Here is a 1,161-nt window from a genome sequence, read left to right on the forward strand (position 1 = left end):
ACCATCTTTGAACAGAGGCGGTGTCTTACAACACCAACTGTCTGCCATCTATGATCCAGTTTTAACATCCCTTCCCAGACGCCTTAACGCCCACTCACATCCTGGGCTATCTGACCTCAAGAAATCACATGATAGGGTGGGGCCAGGTTTCACAATGAACTCACCCGAAACCCTGGCTGATTGTGACCTACACCGGTTTTCACACCTTGGCTCATGTGATTAGGTAGAGGATCACCAGGGGGTCCACTGTCCCTCTCGAGGGGATACTCCCACTGGGTTTAAATCTGGGACTCTCTGCCATTCGACCCTAGAACTGAAGAAGCTTCTCGGATGAGAGGTGAAACGTTGTACGATGACCTGGATAACTGACAAGGTGAACTGTGTTCAAAGACAGTGATTTGTGGAAGTGTTCCTGAGCTCATGCAGTGATTTTCATGGCAGAAGTGGGCCTGTTTGTGGCCTGATGGTTCAAAGATCACAAGCATCCAATATTGATTTTCAGCCTTGTTTTTCGTGCAGAGACATTTCTGGATTATTCTTAATTATAAGTGCCCTCACAAAGTTGCAAAATGCCCCTTCAGCTGTTCCTTTTTAGTATCACTCGATTTTTCCAGCCATAAAATAAGTCAAACCTTCTTTTTTTTTTTTTCATTTTAACAGTTATAATTGTTTGAAAGCAAAAGCTACATACCTGAGTGAGCTGATGAACGGCAAAGCCTTTAACAGAGACTCACACTGACTGTGACAGGCAGGAGTTTCCTTGTCCCAGCGGAGGCACACATTAACCTTTGTAGGCATCCTCTGCATGATTTCCACAGCTCTTTCAAAAAGCTTCTTTTCAGCATTAACTAGAAGGTGAAGGTTTCCATCTAGGATGAATAAGCTTACAAAGTTCATCTGCTCTTCATTGATAAGAAAAATCTCCCAAAGCTGTCGAGGCAGAGGGCCAGACCTACAATTGAAAAAGAGATCACATTACCTCAGAGTATGCTTTTCATTACAGGTTGTAACCTAAGGACTAATATAACCCTAAAACTACATGTTCATTCTTACCCCTGAACATTTTTAAAGCATTCAAACAGCTGTCTCATTCCTTGTTCTGATATGATCACGTCCTCGAGGTTCAGCCTTATTTTCCTTTCCTTTGACTGAGTGACCACA

At 43.2% G+C, this 1,161-nt stretch overlaps 1 protein-coding gene across 1 annotated transcript in view; it reads right to left on the reverse strand.

The window, feature by feature from the left end:
- Positions 1-150: 150 nt before the first annotated feature.
- The window catches only part of LOC106632871 (nucleotide-binding oligomerization domain-containing protein 1), a gene marked incomplete in the record, with an annotated part of 2,504 nt that continues 1,493 nt past the window's right edge, over positions 151-1,161 (reverse strand). Inside the window, 2 exon segments of the mRNA XM_042217851.1 lie at positions 151-952; positions 1,054-1,161. Coding sequence (XP_042073785.1) covers positions 661-952; positions 1,054-1,161 — 400 coding nt within the window.

Source organism: Haplochromis burtoni, unplaced genomic scaffold, assembly GCF_018398535.1.
Source record: "Haplochromis burtoni strain Fernald_Lab_line unplaced genomic scaffold, NCSU_Asbu1 Contig_3259, whole genome shotgun sequence".
In the NCBI taxonomy this organism is placed as follows: Eukaryota; Metazoa; Chordata; class Actinopteri; order Cichliformes; family Cichlidae; genus Haplochromis; species Haplochromis burtoni.